General features: G+C 38.6%; 2 protein-coding genes across 3 annotated transcripts; one reads left to right on the top strand and one right to left on the bottom strand.

The window, feature by feature from the left end:
• Positions 1-6060: 6060 nt before the first annotated feature.
• htr1aa (5-hydroxytryptamine (serotonin) receptor 1A a) lies at positions 6061-7771 on the bottom strand. The gene has a single exon (XM_017431279.3). It carries the CDS (start codon positions 7460-7462, stop codon positions 6182-6184), a length of 1281 nt encoding a protein of 426 aa, XP_017286768.1. The 5' UTR covers positions 7463-7771; the 3' UTR covers positions 6061-6181.
• A 1092-nt stretch (positions 7772-8863) lies between these two features.
• si:dkey-250l23.4 lies at positions 8864-15975 on the top strand. Of its 2 annotated transcripts, none has more exons than XM_025009379.2 (4): positions 8864-10071; positions 13368-13446; positions 14437-14562; positions 15271-15975. In XM_025009379.2, the coding sequence occupies exons 1-4, from the start codon at positions 9109-9111 to the stop codon at positions 15474-15476; spliced, it is 1374 nt and encodes a 457-aa protein (XP_024865147.1). In that variant the 5' UTR covers positions 8864-9108; the 3' UTR covers positions 15477-15975. The 2 variants fall into 2 exon arrangements, with proteins under 2 accessions (XP_024865147.1, XP_017286767.1); XM_017431278.3 differs by having other exon boundaries at positions 8868-10071; positions 13368-13614.
• Positions 15976-18676: the final 2701 nt, after the last annotated feature.

Consider the following 18676-nt stretch of genomic DNA (forward strand, 5'->3'; position numbering starts at 1 on the left):
CAGGACTGAAAGCAAAGATGTCTCACTAGACACAAAATACTGAGCAAGTAGATAATGTTGCTATTATAGAACTATAATGCCACCATTTAGCTGGTGTTACAGAGGGTGGACATGTTACTGATAGAGAAAAATGAGAACTTAATGATGATTTTCAAGTTCCAGAAAAATGTGTGATTTTAAAAAAATTATATATATTCAAATCGGATGTTGTCCCTGAAGCAAAAAGCTGACATTTTATTTATTCTTGGACTGTGGATATATTTATGGGACACATGGTGAGATGCTGCGAAAATGCATTGCAGGAGTTGGCAGCAGATAAAGCAAAAAACAGTGGAAGCTGGGATTTTTTTTTGTGTGAAAGACTTCATTTTAAGGCAATAGATCCGTTACTTGGCCACACATATTTCTTGCTGACAGGCAGTGGAAATGATGCAATAAGCCAAGTGACGTTTCCTTTCCAAGATTTCCACCTCTACTGTCCTGTCCCCAGCTCTCTGGGCCTTGCTTTGTCTTCCTGTGGCATTAACAAAGTGCCAGAGGCAGTTTGGTCACAGATTTTGACCTGATCTGGTGTGAAAATCCCTGCTACCAGGTAGCCACTCAAAAACACATTTAGTTTATGCTGTTTTTTTTGTCTGACTGAGAACTAGAAATTTAAAAACAAACAAACATGGGGTTATTAAATTATATCTAGACATGCAGACACAAATGTTGTTCAAATTTATCAAGATTTTTATACAGCAATTGTTTGTAATTTATCTCTGCAATGGATTTGCAAAAATTCAGCATTAAATAGATATATTTTTCTTCTGTTGTAATATGCCATGTAGTTAAGTCTTCATTAAGTCTTCATAAATTAAATATGATATTTGTGTTTATGTTTTGCTTATTACCCTATTTTATGCATACAGTTTTTACACCTATATTTGGCTCAACAAAGACAACACGTTTTTTGGAAGCAATTCTGATTTTATGCCAATACTGTGAAAATGTGTTTTTTGTTCTTGTTTGTTTGTTTGTTTTTTGTTTCTTCACCTTTTGGTTATATTCTAATTGGACATTAAATGAAAATTTGAATCATCAGCGTTGGAGTAGAATGGTGGCCAAGTACACTTCTGCAAGTATTTTTAAAAACAGAGATTTTCCGATGTGGTTGCACCTCCAAACAAAATTTTTGGTGAAAAAATTAACATAAAAAAAACAAAACACTTACTGCAGTGAAAATTTGTAAATTTATTGACTTGGATCTGTTCAAACAGGAGGTTTTCAGAAACAATGTCGTTGCAGATTTTGCACATGCTCACCGTTACTCTGTGCTCAAGAAACCAAAACAACAATGAAGCCATTTTTGCTCGAGGGCTTTTTCTGCATCTGTTTCACTTCATCCTGAATTCGATGTTGTCAAACTTTAAATGTGTGCTGAAAAAGGTAACAATGAGAAGAAATTGCAAACTGTGTAAAAACAAATGTTTTCAGAGATTCTATAGACAAACTAAGGATGTTCTTTCTCTGTGTTTTAATATGTTATTAATGTGTACATTCTCACACAGCATGTACATTACACCATATTTGTTAGGATTATATGAAGGTTTTATGATATTTTCTATTAGAATTTGGAAGTCAGAATATTAAAATCCCAAGTAAAAAATAAATAACTGACTCGCCATCTGACAATGTTTCTCTCCAGACTCAAGCTCAAAACTCATAATGGTTACTTTAAGCAAAATGTGGTGATACTTATATATACATATTTACATATTTATTTAGGTTGAGTCTCATACAATAAGTAGTACAATCACTATTATTGATCCTTTTGAAAAATTGATAATGAAGTAACAATAAGAAAATGTTGGCAGAAACCATAAGAAGAAATAATTGTTGCATTTTGATTAGTTCCTTGTCATTTCTCTGCTTTCAAAACTGGTCCCACAAGAAACTGTAAGACGACATTGTCTGCTTTTCATAATAAAAAATTTCCATATATCCTATGCATCAAAGTAAAAACTCAATCATTTTCCTATCAGTTCGACAATTTAAGTAACTTCCACTTTAATGGTTCTAGGAAATGTTACTCAGACTATTTAACTGCGAGGTAAAATGTTGCTTTATGGCAGCTGGATTTTCATCTGATCTACAAGACAGCTCAGGGGAAAGTCATTTCAGTGAGGCAAGTGACAAATTAATGGTTAGCTGTAAACCCATGTCACCTATTCAGTCTTTTAAGCACCTACACTTGCTGTCACTCTATGCGGTGCCAAGTAACATATGTTTTTACATGTTCTCATAAAGAGACATTTTACACACAAAAAGGTGCCATTAAGGAAATGCGTTAACTCTCTCTGGTGATGGCTGGATGTAACTTACTCTCATCCTAACCCTAAAACATTATCCTGCCTTTTAAATAATTATTTTCAAAATGTAAGATCTCTCACTGTTGGTTTTCCTTTAGCTATTGAACCTTGCAAATAAAGTGTGCTTCCATTTTTCTGGCTCCAACATTTAAGTAAAACGAGACCTTGTTAACCCATGCACGCACAGGCAGAAACAGACGAGCAACTGTGAGGTTGTAACTCCCTCCAGGCAAACTGAGAGGGTACTTGTTTGGTTTTGAGAGGTCTTTGTTTTGGAGACCGTGCGGCGCAGTCGGTGTTTGTGTCACGTAGCGGTACCCCACCTCTGTGCCTGCCCCAGACTTAATCCTTTCAAAGTTCAAAAGCTAAAGAACAGTTATCAAGCAGCGCAGAGCAAACCTCTGGGGAGTGGAAAGTTTAAAAGTTACAACAACTGTTTGCCTTTTGTTGATGATGAGGCAGGTGGGTTCTTTAAAATATGAAGTGTCGAGGTGAAGCATTCCTGGGGTTGTGACTTTTCATCTTCTTTATGCTTGAGAATTGTCTGCGAAAGCAGTGAGGGGCACGATGGATTAGACATTGTTTACTCTTACCTGCTTTTCTGTTTGCTGTTGTCCTTGAGTCCATGTCCTCCATCACAGTGATGAGTTTTTTTTTTGCAAAGGTGTGCGTGTCTGTGTACACAACAGGCTATCTTGTCCGTCAATTTTTGGACCAATTTGTAAATCAAAACCAACATGTTTGTTTCTGACAAACCTACCTCACAAAAAAATAACCCTCACTGAAAACAGCCAAGCCCCCAGCTCTTCATGTCAGAAGGCGTTTTGTGGTGTTCTGTCACAGGCTTGAGCGAAGAGAGCAAGTCTCCAGGGTGTGATGGGCTGTGAGATCTTTGGAAATGCTCTGACAGATCAAAAAGACCCTGGAGTAGGAGGGGGAGAAGCAGAAATATTCGTCAGGCTAAGTGTTCGATCATATATAGTTCTCTCTCACTATTTCCTCATCTGTGCTCGCTTCCTCCTTGTGTTCTTATTGCAGCACTTTTCCTCCTACCGTTTTGCATATATATATATAGCTGTTTTGGGTTTTCTATTTTCTATTTTTCTCTTCATCAAGTAATTGTACAACATTTTCTTTTTTTTCTTTTTCTACTCAGATAAAAACCCCAACATTAAATCTCTTGTGCTTTGTTCTCATAGATTTTTCATGTCAAAACTTTTTTTTAAAAATTTGTGTGATGTAAAACAACATGCTTAAATTTAATGACTTAATTTTTTTCCCAAAGATTAAAGGAAGGTTCTTATTAATGAGTTTTGTAGTGTAAATGATAGCAGCCATCCAACTGTCTGCATATGCTTTGCTGTTGTCATAAAACATCTTTTTTTGGTGCTTTTATCAGAGCAGATTTTGTTAAACACTCATTTGAGCTGCAAAAAGATGGTAAAAGAAAAACATGTTATAAATAGATCAAACAGTTGCCAACTCATCACAGATATTCTTGGTATTAAAAAATGGATTACACAACAAGCGTCACTGTTTTACTGGCTGTTTAACCAAAACAAATATCTAAATAAAGAAATTTATACTGTTTTAAGACAGCAGAAAGTATTATAATTGTACTCTGAATTGTAACTCAGTTCAGATATTATATTTACATTATTTCCCCTTTTTGTTTTAATCCAGCCATGCTCACTTTACTCATCTACAACTGGACAAGAGAAGAGTTAAACCCCGGGCAGGTCAACCCTCTATCAAAGGACTAACATAATGAGACGGACAGCCATGCAGACCTACACTTGCAGCCAATTGAGAATCACTAATTAGGATAACATGCATGTCTTTGCACTGTGAAAGAAAATCAAAGCATGGGGCACAGAGAGATCAAATACTCAGAGCAGAAAGGAACAGGATGACAGAGAGCTGCATCTAGAACGGTCTTTCTGCAGACTGACACTTCCAACCACTTCATTGCTGTGCATTACTTTGATAAAGTCATATTTTATTCTGTTTTAGGCAAAACTTTTACCTATTTTTAAACATATGAACAACCTCAGTGACAAATGAGAAAAAAGACATCCACTAACGAAGGCTGCCAAATGTGATTGACATCCCCAGAGGAACTGTACTGGTTGCAAAGTGACTTTATGTCAAACGAGGCTGAACCTTCAAAACGAACATTCCTCCATATATTCATCTGCTGGTTTATTTTATTTATTTTGTAACCACATTTATGCTCTAGAAGCCCATTCATTAACACTTAGTTTTTGCAAGACCATCATAATTATTTTAGGTGACATTAACTGCTTGCATCTTCATTATGGATCTTCTGAATTAACCTTTTTTGTTTTTGTAAAAATGTAAAAAAAAAAGTTAAATAAAGATTTATTCACTCCTATTTTAGGGATTAACTGAGATGTTTTAAAGTCAGTAAAACACCAGCTCTGAGTGAAAAGTTTTGTCTCCTGAAATTGACTTGTAACACTCACTCCAACAAGCTGCCATTTTAGAATTTTGTCTTTGTGAGGAAAAAAAAAAGAAAATCTTGTTCCTAACTCAGTACCTTTACCAGAACATCTTCGTACACCACAGTTGTCATCTCTAAATTGTCATGCTGTGTCTCACATTCCTGCCTGTCCTCAGCCCCCAGCCTGCCTGCCACTCCAGCAGACCCACTAAGCCTGGAGCTTGATGTGTTGCCACGACAACAGGTCAAATAGCCACCCATCTTGTGCAGCATGCAGGGCTCGCTGGGGCTTCTTCCTGAAAGTTGTTTTCCTCTGACAGCCTCTATCTTTGTATCTCCTCCTGTAAGTGGATTTGTGTATGGGATTCATGTAACAGATGACAGGAGTTACTGCCGCTTCACAGTCATGAACTTCCCCCCTTACATTTTCTGTTAGGTGGACTTTTTTTATATTGAAGTGAGGCTGTACATTTTCTCAAATTGTACGAGTTTGTTGAAATTGTTTCTTGCTTTTAATTGTAAGAAATTACAAAGTGGAATATTTAAAATGCATCTAAAAAAGTTTTTTTTTTTTGTTTTTACAGTCTCTCATATTTTTTCTCCAGCAAGTTTCTTTCAGTGTTTTTGTCTTTATGGCACCTGGAAATCAAAAATGATAGAATTAGAGAAATCTGAATGAGCAGATATATATATATAGAGAGAGAGTTCATTTTAAGATAAAGAAATGCTTGTATGCTTTCAGCTTCAAATTGGGTTTCAAAGTGGGTTTTATTCAAAATCTTTTAGCTAAAATAACCTGAGATTCACCATATGCTATGTATCAGAGAGGCCTGGCAGAGCAAATAATAATGTTTTTCCTGCTGTATTGGCTCAACAACACATTCATTCCTGATCACCTGACCTTTATGAAGACATGAGACAGCTCAATATTAGGCCTGCTATTTTTCTTGACTCTATCTCCGTCTTTCGTGAACAAAAATCCACTGCAGAGTTCTTAATGAGAAGCTGATTGCTTTTATTGTTTCAGTGCTACAAAGCTCGTGGCGTGGGATGGAAACCCCGCGTGCCTCATGATAAAAATGCATGGAATCAGCACAGGACACGTCTGGCGTGGCAATACGAGAATGGTTGTATGTGTCGCATGTTTACAGCTACAACACTGAAGAAACATGAGCTTATACATTAGGAACAAAGATTTCTGCCCTTTTTTGTTTTTTATTTATTTATTTTCTTTACACAGTCCTCTCACACACCTAAAATAATCTGTCCCTGAATGAAAGTCTGTGATTTTTTTCTCTGCTCTGTACAGTCTGTGATCATTGTCCATCTTTAACCTGCACCACGTTTATAAGTATTCATTATGAGGTTATGGTCTGTGGAATTTGCACTTTATGATCTTCTTGAAAGCACTTTGGAAGTCTTTGTTGAAGTAGGCATATATGATGGGGTTCAGGAGGGAGTTGGAGTAGCCCAGCCAGTTTATAACGGCGCCCAGCCAGTCGGGCATGTAGCAGCTCTCTGCGCAGAAAGGCAGCACCAGCGCCACGATGAAAAACGGCAGCCAGCAGACGATGAACGTTCCCATGATGATCCCGAGCGTTTTCACTGTTTTGCGCTCCCGGGACAGCGCGAGCTTCCTCTTTGCCCCCGAGTTCCTCTCGTTCATGTTCTCGTAGCCCTGCGAGGACGACTGCGGGGTGTTGGGCAGGGGCAGGTGCGTCTTGGAGTTGCCGATAACTTCTATAATCTCCAGCGACTCGCCTTCGTCTCCGTGCTTCACCGCGCCGTTTACGCACGGGGAACTGGGTTTGGACTCCTCGCAGCGCTTCCAGCCCTTGCCGCCGCTCTCCCCGTTTTTTTTCTTGTGGAAGATGGCCGGAGATATGGTCAAGCACTTGTCTGAAACTTTTGCCTTCTCAGTTTTCTTCACGGTCTTTCGAATCCGAAACCGAGCGGCCCTGAATATCCGCCCGTACAGAACCAGCATCAGGATAAGAGGGATGTAAAAAGCTCCAAACGTGGAGTAGATCGTGTAGCCCGGGTCCTGGCTGATCATGCAGGCGTCCGGGTTCGCCCTGTCCTCGGCGCTTCTCCACCCTAACATAGGCGGGATGGAGATGGAGAAACCAATGAGCCAAGTTGCGGAAATCAAAAGTGCAGCTCGCTTAGGTGTCCGTTTATTTACATAGTCAATTGGGTCTGTTATTGCCCAGTACCTGTCCAAGGCAATTGCGCACAGATGCAGGATGGATGATGTACAACACAGGACATCCAAAGATATGAATATGTCACAGATCTCCTGCCCCAAAGTCCACTTGTTTAAAACCTGGTATAGGGCCGCCATTGGCAACACCAGCACCGATACCATCAGGTCTGTCACGGCCAGGGATCCGATCAGGTAGTTGGCGACATTCTGGAGAGATCTCTCCAGGGCGATGGCTGCCACAACGCACGCATTGCCAAATATGGAGCAGAGGATGAGGGCCCCCAGGAGCAGAGAGGTGATGATCTGGTAAGCCAGCACCAGATCTGGCAATAACCCAGACGCCGAGACATTGGTACCCCCGATCCAGTCGGCAACCACGTCCATCCCTTCAGGGTAACCGCTGGTCGCGTTGCTGTCATTGGTCCTTGTTATAAAATCCATAATGCCGCCACACTCTCAGTGAAACTTTCCTGAAGCAGTGTGGGGAGATAAAGTGAGCAGAAGTCAGTCAGCCGTTCAGACCGCTGCTGCTGCCGCGGTGCGTTTTAGGTGTCCATCGGAGTTACCGCGTTCGTGCTGTCGCTCTCAGGACGCATGACGCAGTGTTTGTGAGCGTGCACGGTAAAGGCTGTGTGTATATGTGTGTACGTGCGTGTGTGTTTGTGGCAGCCCATGAGTGTGGACGCCGGTGGGCTCGCTTGCACTGCAAATCATCTGAGCTTGGTGATGCCGTGAATTCATTTATACCAACAGCTTTGGGTACGTCAGACCGGGAGGGGGGTCACCCTGGAGTTTTGTGCTGGTGCGCTCCATGTTGCTCCGCTTTTCACTGCAGGCAGCCGAAGAGGGTGCTACTTTCCTTTCGCTCTTCTTTAATTTACTCTTTGGATCTTTTATTATTATTGTTATTATTATTATTATTATTATTATTATTATTATTATTATTATTATTAGTAGTAGTAGTAGTAGTAGTAGTAGTAGTAGTATTATAGCCTGCATCAGGACTAATGCGTAATGGTATTAAACGAAACTCGAGATGGACAAAATTACCTGGCAAATGCAGTTTTTGTATTTTTCTTTATTTACTATTTAATTTGCTCATTTAAAGATGTTTATTAGCCAATTTAAGTGTTCAATTTAGATCCTCTGAAAACTTTTAGTGTATTTACTGGAGCTGAAATGTATTTTGAGTCGAGAAGAAGAAGGAGTTTGAATAACCAGAGCGCACAGAGCGAGATGTGGTTCAGGACCAGGGACAGGTCCTCTGTTGACCAAAAAGGATTACTGCCGCCATCTGCTGTCCACAACATGTACTGCACCAAATGAAGTTTAACGTGGTTTCAGTTTTTAGTTTAGGTGGAGAAGATGAGGTTGTCTGAGAGATGAGAGAGATGAAGAAAACCCTCGTGTAAGCTAAAGGACAAATATTGAAAGCTTTTTATTTATTTATTTTTTTTACTTTGAGAATTTGTCCAAGTAATGTTCTAGAAGAACTAGCTGAAAAAAAACACAGTTGACAAGATCAGGTAGTCAATTTTCCTGAAATTTAAGCAAGCCTTGAAAACAGTGTACCAAAAAATAAAAAAATAAATCACACATTTCAATTATAGCTGGTAAATTCTATGTTCCTGAACTTTTACACACATCTATTTTTCTGCTTTTAAACTAGTGAGAGAAAGCTGACACAGGGATATTGGACATTGGGGGGGAAGGTGTTTCTGGCTTTTTCATCTAATTTTTGTGAGTTCAGTGGTGAGTTTTCTATCACTGGACAATGGTAGGCTGCATGAACTGAGCATCTATTGTAATGGGGCTCATCATGGGGGACTTTGTTTTTGTTAACAGAGTGGAAGGCCCCAGGGGGCTCAGAGAGGCCGGACAGACCGGGCCAAAGAGCTGCTCTTCTCATCTCCTGTGAACTGGAACACTCCATCTAACTCTTACAAAGAATTCAAATTTACACATCCAGAAGAAGTGGGGCTCTGAAAGAAGATTGTGGGATGCTTAGGAAGGGTAAGACCAGTTTAGCTGGTTAAAGTTGCATCAGATGAGTTCTGCTGGCAACAGGGAGGCTTTAAACTACCATCATGAGCTCCCACGTGGAAGCCTCAGTTGCAAGCGGCTCTAGCAGAACTGGATGTAGTGGGAATAATGATGGTGTTGAAGAAAACAGGAGCAACGAAACTAATCCTCCGTGCATGAAGCTGGTGAGACCTCGACTAAGGAGTGCAGCTCTAGCAGGAGAGGTAAGGTCAAGCAGTGTGGAGCAGTTAGTGAGACCTGCCCTGCTTGGAAGAAAAGCTCTAAGAAAGACCTGTACTGAGAACAACAGAGAAAGGTGGAGTGAGGGAAACCAAGAAAAGGATGAAGAGAGGCCCAAACCTGAACATTCTGGTTGCAGGGAAAGAGCAAAACAAAGGAAGATGGAAAGAGTTGAATCACAGGAAGATGGAGCCCAAGAGACGCAAGGAAGAGGACACCGTGGAGTTTTGTTTATTTCTGACATCCAGCAAACCAGCATTTTAGAAGGTCAAGAAATATCAAACAACTCACAGAGGCGACACATGTGTCCTAGACCCCAGGGCTTGGGCTTCATCCAGACTGTAACTTCCAATTTAAACTCCCAGGCCCTTCAACCAGCTTTCCCATCCCAGAGGGTCTCATCAAGGCCACTGACAGCTGACTCAAACAACCCTTCATTTACCTCATCCAGAAAACCAGATTCACTCCGGGCAGAGGTCAGGAAGGGGGCAGCATCTAGACGTTTGTCACAAAACAATTTGAGTCAGACACAGGTCTCAGCTGTCACCCAGTCGGAGTCAGAAGATGAAGAAGACGAGGAGGAGGACAATGCAGAAGGTGATGAGGAAGAAGGCAGTGGGGTGGTAGAGGTGACAGGTCAGTCCTTGACCTCAGCAGAGACGCTGCCTTGTGTCCCCGTCGAGGAGAGGAGGATGATGAAAAGAGAGCGGAGCAGGATTAAAAGTCTCAGACGGAGGCAGAGGAGAAGAGAGAGATGGAGACAAAGTCAGCAGCAGGAGAGCAGACAGGTGAATCATACTATGGTTTTATTTCTAAATTTTTTCCCCAGTGTCTTCATGTCATGTGAATCAAAAAGTCAAATAATCAAATTTCTCTCCGATTCCACATCTAACACCACTTTCTATTATACAAATATTTTATGAAATAATCAAGCTGAAACACTAAAACCTGGAAGAGACAGAGACGCCACATCTGTATGAATTGATAGGAATCATCATGTTGATAAACAAACTCTTCAAAATATTCTTACTTGACGATTTACATCATTTAATTTTAGTTACAGCAAAGCCCAAAGTGATATTTTGAGATTATAATCCAGATTCTGCAGTTTTAGATGAGTTTACTGAGCCAGTTGAAGAAGAAAGCCAAAACCAAAGTAAAAGCTGAGTGTACATATGTGACACAGAACAAAATAAGAACTAGTACTTCTTTGCATCTCCTGTATTTATTTGTAACGCTTTATGTGGCAGTGAGTTGTAGGTTTATATGTGTGTGTTCGTTTCATCCAGACTCCAACACTTGACAGCTATATCAGCACCTAGCTCATTTCAATAGCCATTGTGTGTGTGGTTTAAAGTGGGGTTACATCTGAATTAGCTGCATGATGAGGCTTGGGCAGAGAGCCCTTCACAAGCGACCAGACAAAAGAGCTGTTTCAGTTCTGATTGGTCGCTGCTGAGCTGCAGTCACGTTGGCAGACTAAAATTATTCTGACTGCAGGGTTACAGAAAGCCGAGAAGAATTAGTTGATTTTAAACTTTCAAGATGTCAGCGTCCTGATTCGAGGGCCTCTGGTGATAATTTGGTTAAGATATTCCTGTTTCTCGCTCTTTGAAGTTGCTGTGCCAGTCTTCATCCGTGGTGTAAATACTTAATACTCATAATGTGATGCTCCAGCTAACATAATTGTCTCCATTTTTATGTTGTGGAGTTTTTTTCTAGCATAGAAAAAAAAGCTAAATAACGTATGATAGTTGAGGTGTTAATTGGTGTTGGTTAGCACATAAAAAAAATAAAGTCAGGCAAGACACTCTCCCCTGTTTTCAAACTCTAGGTTTTAGGTATACATTTTCCATCTCTGGTTTTTACACAAGCTTCTGCCTTATACTGATCTCAGCTATATTCCAGAAAACCAAACCAAACAAAAAAGTGTTAATTACTACATGTAAAATATTAGTTGAAATGCAGCCGTTATTAAACTTTTGCTGCAAAGCTGCTCTTGGGTAGTCAGCAACAGACTTCCTGTTTACCTAGATCGGATTCTTCATAAACAGGTTTCATAAATGGGCTTGTTAATTTATCATTTCCCTAAACAACACTAACATTTTATTTTTTTATACATTTTTCTGGTCTATCTGAGCTTACAACTTTCATCCGACTTTTCAGTCTTAGTTTGTAGAAAGTTAGCTTTAGCTCCCCAGCAAGAAGCAGTTAGTGGGTCAGAACCGATATACTGGGTGTTATTGCCCTACACCAAACTACAGGAGATTTCTTTTCATCCTGTGTGACAAGGAGGTTATTACCTTTAGGTTGTTCAAATATATTTTCCATCACTTGTATTTGTGGTTTTTGTTGGCGCTGTGGTGAAACAGTTCGAATCACTTCCATTTATTTATTGTTGGAATAAATTATACTGGCAAGAATATATACATATATCACTACATATATCACAAAATGTTGTGCAAAAATGTAAAGTTGTGAGAAAAACAGCCAACAATCAGGCGTAAAACAAACAAACAAACAAAAAACTACAGATGTGAGCTTGATAAATCATACTCTGTAATACAACCCTAAAAACAGTCAAGTAGTAGCAAGTGTGGAAAAATGTATTAAGAATCATGAGTGCAGACAGTAATTAACTAAAAGCCTAAGAGAATAAGATAACTTTTAGTTTGGTTTGAAATGCAGACACAGCTGTAACAGACCTCAGGTTAGCCAGCAGCATGCTCCACAATAAAAAAGTAAAATGAAATCACACTCAGCAGACATAAATCTAATTCTGAGTTCAGCAGTTCTTCTGCTTTAATGTAGCTTTATAAATCATCCCATTTATTTACACTAAATTACTGCGTAACATGGAAGTTTAATCTACAGTTCGACTTATTAGTGTACATTAATCTTGTTGTAAAAGCTGTGATTTATGTATTTATGAACCCACAGTAACCAGGACAAAGCTTCCTTGTTACATACAGTGCATGTTGCCAAGGGATAGCCTCAGTGCTCGTGATTACTTAAGCGCTCTGTGCCCAAAGTACACTCCTCTCTCTGTTAATGACACACCTTGAAAGGCAGGACCGGTGCTGCGAGGAAGTCCCTGGAGCTCCCCCTGGGTGAGAAAGCGGTAATGACTCTGAAAACACCCCAAGGCTTTTGCAGCAGTAGAGCTCCAGACACAAATCCCCCCCTTGGGTCTGCAGAGACATCTCTGTGGAGGAGGTGGGGGACTTGAGAAGCTCCAGAACATCCTTCTTACATGAAGTATATGTTGGATTTGGAAATAGGAAGCTCAGTGTGGATTCAGGGCCAGGAACACTTGGAAAAGAGTACAAGTCAACTGCTGAGAATATGAGATGTTTGAGAAGTGGTGTTCTGCAGCTTGATTTAAAAAATACTAACTATGTGAAAAAATATTGATTTTATGGTTTTTTTCTTATAGAGTTCTGTATGCACAACTTATTGTGTGGTTCATGGAAATCTGACAGCACATTTGAGTAGTTTATCCCAAGGCAGACCACTGTTTTTAATAATTAAAGTTAGAAAAGCCAAGATCAAATATTTTCTCTAACTTTACTGTAAGATGCAGGAAATAAATATTTCAGTGAACCCACACCTAACACCCTAATGTCCTCACACATATTATTATGCGATTTAAGTGAGCATCAAGAAGGGTAACACTCATCAAAAAGAACGGTAAAGAGACAAACACCTTCGCTTGATCCCAACGTATATTTATCTGCAGCTGCTGCAATGTTGTCTTGTTGTGAGAACATACCGTTTGTTTGACATTTGATACAGTTTGTGAGGGGTCAGTTTTCTGTTTTTCTCTTGATACTTTTACTTGACAAAGCAACTACAGTATCATTCTTCAAAGGAAAAAAGTCACAGGCGTTTCAGACCATTTCATTCAAATTTGCAAAAGCAGCACTCATAAATGCTGGATTACTTAAACATGTTTGTAAGAGCATCAGACCAGCTGTTACACAAAACAACCTGTTTGTTCACATACGCTGCAATGTTGACATCATTATCTACAAGCCATGTTATTCTTTAAAAGTTTCTGTCTTTTTTTTTCCTCCACAACCAGAGTTCAACAGGAAACCCAACCAGCAGCAGCAGTAGCAGTAGTGAGGATGAGGAGGCCCAGAGCACGGGGGACAGAGAAGGTTTCATCTGCGCCGTGTGTTTGGATGTGTACTTCAGTCCTTACATGTGCCATCCTTGCAACCATATCTTCTGTGAACCCTGTCTGAGGACACTTGCAAAGAACAACCCCACTAATACCCCCTGCCCTCTCTGTAGAACTATCATCACACATGTTTTCTTCCAAAAGGGTGAGACAATGAAAAAAAAAAAACAACATATTAGTTTATTATAACAGCAACGATAATTTAAAAAAAAGATTAGGGTATTCACATGAAAATGTAATTATAGTAAAATCATAGGGTGTAATTAGTTTAGACTGAATGAAAAGTCTTGTGTTTGTTGGTTGTTAGGCAGACTGAGCTGCAGACTGTTCAGAGGGCCCAGCTGCAGATGTCCTGCAGGGAGCAGGGCAGACCTTTAGCTCGGCTCACACCAGATGAGTCACAGAGGCCAAACAGACAAAATCAAACACACTCTGATGGAAACAAGAACTAGAGTTCCTTTTTAGAAAACTCCACTGTGATGCAGTCAAATACAGATGCCTGTTGTTTTGTTTCCACCAGTGAAAAATGAACATTATATGTTAGCATTTACACAACATTAATTAGTTACAGATGCTCAAATATGTTGTTTATTGGTCATTTCATGTAATCACATGACAATCATACACTGATTACTTACAGAAAACTCTGATTTGGACAAAGGTATGAATAAGTAATAAGCTTTCATGATTCACAATGGTCTATTTCTGGATAGAGTGTAGGGACAAGATGGTTATAAGAACCATAGAAATCCTAAGGGCTCTTGTTTTTGATTACATGACCAGATATGATTATTTTGTTGATTACTGAAGCCAAGGTGACCCTGATGCACAACAAGGAGAGCATCAGGGAGTCTAAAGAGGCAAAAACTGCAGCTTTTAAACAAATTAAAAGATTCAAACGTTCTCTTTGTTTGTAAGATGTTGGGGTTTTGATTATCTCAAGTTTCTTTCTTTGTCCTTATTCTAGAACTGAATCAAACAGCAAAGACATTCTTCCCAAAGGAGTACCTTTCTCGGAAACAAAACTTTCAGAGAGCACCTTGTGCGAAGTGGCCTCTTCCAAGCTGCAGAAAACTCTTTCGTATCTTTGGAGGCAAGTTTTGAATTAAGTGCAAAAGGCCAGCAGCTCACAAAGCTGCACTCAAGGAGTGAAGCGTGGAATGTTTGATTTTAGATTTGGGAATCTTCTGTGACGTGACATTAAACTACACCAGAACTTCTGTCAATCATAAAATAAGATTTTAGCTGTGTAATAAATTTGTTTTTGTTGTATTGTCTATCAAATGCATCTGTTTCCCTACCAGTGCAGAAGAAATTGTATTTACCTGCCCAGTTTTAAAGAAATAACCCAAGGTTGTTGCAACAACATATCACGCAGGAGTGGACTGACTGGTTTGTGTAACATTTACATTTATCCAAAGACTCAAAGTCTAAGTTAAAGACTGAACACAAGCCAATTTTAGTTTTAAAGAACTATGAAATGTGTTTAAATGTCAAAGATCATTGTCTTATTGTGATTGTGTGTGGTTTCATATATTTTTTAAATAACTTTAATTCTAATGAATTCAGTTTAAAGATGCATATTCAAAAAATAAATCAGAAATAGTCATTAAGTTTGTCTTGAGAACCCTAAATGATCTGTCATAGCTGAAATGTCTGAATGGAATTTGTTTAAAACTACATAAAATCCTGACATGCAGAAACTTCTTAGATGTTTTTTAAAGTCAGCTTTAAAAAATGTGTCATTTTAATAAAATATAACAAAGGACAGATGAGATAACTCATTTGTTTTTCCAACTAGGTTTCCCGAGGCAGTCCAGCCCAGGTGCGAGGCGTCAGTTCCCCCATGCAGGAGGATACCACCTGGATGACTTGGACTTCGAGGACGACTCCAGAGGCTGGCGTTTTGACATGGATATGGTCATCATTTACATCTACTCCGTCAATTGGCTAATTGGTTTTTTCATATTCTGCTTTCTTTGCTATGTATTCTTCCCTTCTATTTGACGGGCCTGGCAGCTTTTATGGTACAAAACAGAAACAGGAAGCGGTTGAAGCCAGATGAGGATGAAGTTAGGATTTAAAATTGAATCAGACGGATGATGGAAAAGCTGAAATCTGAGCTGTAGGGTTTAATGAGAAGCCAGAGAGTGAATTTAAAGCAGCTGGGATGGTGTGGTGGAGGGAAAACAACTGTGCTCAGCTTGTTATCTCTCATTAATAAGTAATTAAAAAGAGGAAATATGGAGGTGGATATTTGAATCGCCGTTTTCTGACTCCACGTGGTTCACACACACGATGCTAGTTGGACAACATGTGTTTTTCTTGTATAGAGGGAAGTTAAAAAGGACATGTCTTTTACTGCCACTACCATACTCAACTCTGTCTTTATTTTTTATTTCATTACATCCCCCAAAAAATGTATGTATGCATCTGACACATCCTGTATTATATCCCAATGAAATGATCATTTGAATTATTATTAAATAAAGGTACAGCAGCCTGAGAGTTTTGGTCCGTTTTAAGACAAAATAAAAAGTTTTTTTTTCATATATAAATCAATATAGCATGTGTGTGTGTGAATGCAACTGTTTCTTTGGCTTCATAGCTAAAAGACTTGTGCTTTATAAATGTCTTCTGTTGATTTAGACTGATCATTTAACAGTTAACTGGACTTTAGGAGGACCACTACTGTTCTCTGGAACTGACTCCTATTTTATGCATAATTTCTACCCCACTTTGTTTTCCTTTTGTGGTTGGAAAAAGCAAGGTCAAATGGTCACTAAAAGCCAGCTTCCGATTCACGCACATTATCAAGGACAAAATGTAGAAAGAGCTTATTTTCCTTTGTGGTGAATTATGAAAAAACAAAGTGGTTCATTTATTGATCACTTATACATTTATGGCCTCCTCTAAAGCCAGTAGCAAATGTTTCTTTTGTGTTTATTGTGTGTGTGTGTGTGTGTCATACGTTCACTTCTGAGCACAAAAAAACATTCAACAGAGTTCAACTTATTTTAAGAAGAAAATAAAGGTTAAGTTGGGGTTGAAGATTTAGTTTTGACATTTAGCACACACGCATACGTACATACACAAACGCGCGTGTGTATGAACTTTAGTTTCATGCTTTTCTCATCATTTTTATTTCCTTATCTAGATGTTTTACACAACATAGAGATGTTGATGTCATTAACTCTGTATACCCAAACATTCTAAAAGTATTCAACGTATTTGGATGTATTTAAGTTTATTTACAAATATTTTCAGACAGAAATGCACTGACATCTCTTCAAAACAATTGTTCTTTGAAATTTGCTTTAGCATTCTTGTGCTATTTTGTTTTCTTATACTCCTTTTAGCTTTTATTTACTGTATGCTAAAACAGTAGCTTTTAGCTAATTTTAGCTTTTATCTATAGTATTGCTGCATTAGCTTTAAACTATTGTTCTGCTACATTTAGCTTTTAGCTGCAGTTTAGCTAGTTTTTAGTTATGGTTTAGTCTTTAGTTATAAAATTGCTAAATTTATCTTTAAACTAGTGTTTTGTTAATTGTATCTGTTGTCTCCTGGATAAAAGTGTTTGCTAAATACATGTAGAGCAATATATTGAAGTTATTCACTTTTTAAAAGACTATAAGTGTTAAAGTGATGTTTAAGAAGCTTCAATTTGAGAGTACTCAAGGCCAATTAGAATGCAAGATTTGGGAGTTAAAACCTCCTTATTTATTTATATTTTTACATGTAGAAGCATTCTTTTTTTGGTGCTCAGATGTAATTGGACAATTGACTAAAAGGCTGTTACACATAGACAGGCGTGGGCGTTTGGAAGCAGTAACATTCTGGCAAAAGAGCTCTCAACGCAAGCAAAACAGGCCAGTGATAGACTGTAAAAACAAAACAAACCTTTCAAAGCAGGAACATTACCAATGACAAAAACAGCTGTGTGGTGTATTACATGAAAAAAGAATGTGTTTATGAGCCCAGCATCCAGATAAAATAAGGCCTGTACATCCTGCATGGAGAAGATCAGTGGTGGATGATGAGAGGATTAATGAGAGGAAGGAAAAATCCCTCACAACTTGGAGCCAAGTGAAGAACTCTTTCTGGCAACATGAGAAATCTGCCAAAAAAAGACTTCACAAGAGAGTGTCCCCACAAGCTACAAAGTATTTATAAGCCTCAAGCTCAAGAAGTTCAGAAAAAAAAACTTTAAAAGGAAAAAAATAAATTTTAAAGCCAAGTTAGTTTGTCTTATTATATTTGGCTTGCTGAAAAATACAGTTCTTATAATAAAAAGCTGTAATTCCAAACTTTAGCTTCTAATTTAACAACCTGAAATTAAAGCAAAAATTGTAAAAATTAAATTTAGACCCATTCTGGTAAATAATTAAAATGACAAACATGTTCAAATAGTTCTATACCTTTTTATAAAATACACCAATCAGCCATAACATTATGACTATATGCTGAGGAGCTCCTCTGTTTTAAGGCACAAAGAGTTTTGAGCAGTAAAAATTGGCAAAAAAAAAAGGCAAAGGTGGAACAATTGTGTTTTTGCCTCTGTGTGTGTGTATGTGTGTTTGATTGTCTGTACAGTTAGCAAAATATCTCATGAACCACTGGACCGATTGTAATAAAACTCTCAGCAAGTAATCATTGAATGAACATCTACAACCAGTTAACTTTTGGAGTCACCGTAATTCCAGGTGATTACCACAGCCAATTTTCATTAGTTTAACAGAAACAGCTATAGACTCAATCAGTTTAACAGATTTTGAATTAAAATTTGGTGTGGTAGAAGCTAAAAGTCATCTTCAGCACATACCTTGAGCATGATCAATTGCGCAGAAAACTTTGCCATAGATTGTTACAGTCAACACCGTCTGTCTGCTGGCAAAATAGCTCACGAACCATTGGACGGACTATAATGAAGCTTTCAGAAAGTAACCATTGGATGTAGATCTACAATTGACTGACAATAGGAGTCAACCCAATTCAAAATGGTTGCCACAGCTAACTTCGCCAACACAAAAATAGAAATAACTTTTTCAAAAATAAAGATGAGATATGATTTAATGTGGTAGTAGCTGAGAGACATCCTCAAAACCTTGTCTGAGCAGTAACACATTTCGGGGGGAGTTTTTCTGCCCTGCAGAGGGGTGGAATTGATCTGTACAATATTTAGGAAGTTGGCAAGTGTCTCTGCA

The sequence above is a fragment of the Kryptolebias marmoratus genome, linkage group LG1 (assembly GCF_001649575.2).
Source record: "Kryptolebias marmoratus isolate JLee-2015 linkage group LG1, ASM164957v2, whole genome shotgun sequence".
Lineage (NCBI taxonomy): Eukaryota > Metazoa > Chordata > Actinopteri > Cyprinodontiformes > Rivulidae > Kryptolebias > Kryptolebias marmoratus.